The sequence below is a fragment of the Solanum stenotomum genome, chromosome 6, assembly GCF_019186545.1.
Source record: "Solanum stenotomum isolate F172 chromosome 6, ASM1918654v1, whole genome shotgun sequence".
In the NCBI taxonomy this organism is placed as follows: Eukaryota; Viridiplantae; Streptophyta; class Magnoliopsida; order Solanales; family Solanaceae; genus Solanum; species Solanum stenotomum.
In genome coordinates this window covers 30,842,689-30,844,460 of record NC_064287.1, presented here as the reverse complement: position 1 = coordinate 30,844,460, position 1,772 = coordinate 30,842,689, and the positions used below count along the sequence as shown (strand labels likewise).

General features: G+C 36.8%; 1 protein-coding gene across 1 annotated transcript; it reads right to left on the bottom strand.

Moving 5' to 3' along the window:
• Positions 1–349: 349 nt before the first annotated feature.
• Positions 350–1,031, bottom strand: LOC125869104 (uncharacterized). Its single transcript, XM_049549662.1, has 3 exons — positions 782–1,031; positions 567–686; positions 350–480 (listed from the first exon to the last, which is right to left on the bottom strand). Exons 1-3 carry the CDS (start codon positions 950–952, stop codon positions 454–456), a joined length of 318 nt encoding a protein of 105 aa, XP_049405619.1. The 5' UTR covers positions 953–1,031; the 3' UTR covers positions 350–453.
• Positions 1,032–1,772: the final 741 nt, after the last annotated feature.

The window sequence follows — 1,772 nt, the reverse complement described above, 5'->3', positions numbered from 1 at the left end:
ATAAACTATCTGAACAACTATATTTCTCCTGTAGGATCTTTCTATAAGGGACGTCATGGTGATACATGCAGTACATGAACTGCAAATACTACTGTAAGTGCAGGGACTACTGCATTCCCTTCTATTCTAGGAATCTAATGACCAGGAAATGTAGGACTTGAAAAGCTATCCTAAGACCTAGTCTTGGCCTCTAATACTTGAGACTACTCTCCAGTCGTCTTGACAATTGACCTTTTGCCTACTTTACTCTTGCATTTGACAATCATGATCTGTATCACAAATAGTGATATAATTCTTACCACAATACCTAGACTTCTTCTTCTGATACGCCTTTTCTGGATAGCTGTAGATTGAACCTCTAATCGGTTCACCAGCACTCTATTTCCAAAGATTCTCGTTTTCTTCTTGTGTAAATGGTCTGTCCTGACTCTCAAGAGGTAGAGTACTACGATATTACTGAGATATTCGTATATACCTATCCTGTAATTTAAACAAAGAAATTTACGAATAAGAATGTAATATATACAAGGAAAAGAAAAAAAGATTAGTTTGAATGGAGTTCTTACATATGTCTCTTGAGCACGTGGCTCAATCCATCTTTCTTCTTCTGTGGGGTTCGTACTCTTCTTGACATGAGTAACCTTGAACATCTCTGCTACAGCTATCGGCCTACCCAACTCTTTTTCCTGCAAATAACATATATAAAATATGATCTCATTAATCTCCAAAAAGTACTAATAAAAAAAGATAAAAAATATTTTACTAAATTAAGAAAGTATACCATTCTTTCCTTCCTAGTAACCTGGCTAATAGCTCCACCAGTGTGCAAAGAGCCTCCCTTTTCTGATGCGCGAGCCATCTTCCCAATCTCACTCCTCTTTTTAAATTTTTCATCAGTACTCCAATGTTTCAGTAACAGAGCCCATCGATCCGGTAACATAAACGTAGGCATTTTGTTTTTTCTCCGACAGTCACAAAATGTGCTAGTAAGCAACTTTGAAGCTTTAAGCTTGAAGTTCACTTGAACGTCATCCTCGTGTTCAGGAGCCCATACATAATATTTTTGTAATAAAAAATAACTAAATATTTATTGTTCAAATGACTAGAGAATTTAAATGTATATGATGTGAATTGAATTTATATATATTCTTACCTTAAATTCGTTGAACATCTACCCTTGGGTGTTAAGTAGAATCGAACTCCAATTTGGATACACACCATTATAGTGAGTTCCGATGCACTTTAAAATAATCTTTGCCATACCCACATTCAGATGTGAGCTGAAATACGAGTTCATTGACAAAGTAGAGTAATCAAAAAATAATCAATCAATTAAAACATAAATAGATAAATGAAAGATAAAACATAATTAAATCATACTTGTATCCTAATGGCTCGATGACGAGTCTCCGAAAATTGTCTCTATCGCCTGGCTGAGGACCATGTGCATTTGAGTGCTGGGTGGTGAGAGTATTAGGCTCCGAGCCATTGAATTTAAGATGAAGATTGGAAAGTCCAATTGATCCACTACTAGTATTCAAAGTATTGCACTGACTAGCACTAGATGATGGTATGGTAGACCCACGACCAAGATGTGAATAGCCCTGCAAAGTTTGATACCCCGAACTAGGTACCACAGTGGGTGTAGATATAGTATAACCAGATTGTGGAGCCACATGAGTAGAGGCATTATGTGACTGGTGTGCCGAGTGAGTAGTTGAAACTGAGGCTCGTTTTGAAATATTAACTCGAGAGGGCTCATCAGATATCAC

Excerpts from the sequence above, each read along its gene's own strand:
- LOC125869104 (XM_049549662.1), bottom strand. The coding sequence starts at position 952 with ATGCCTACGTTTATGTTACCGGATCGATGGGCTCTGTTACTGAAACAT. Across the intron at positions 687-781 it reads TTACTAGGAAGGAAAGAATG|GAAAAAGAGTTGGGTAGGCC; the intron begins GTATACTTTCTT and ends TGTTATTTGCAG. Across the intron at positions 481-566 it reads CACGTGCTCAAGAGACATAT|GATAGGTATATACGAATATC; the intron begins GTAAGAACTCCA and ends TTTAAATTACAG.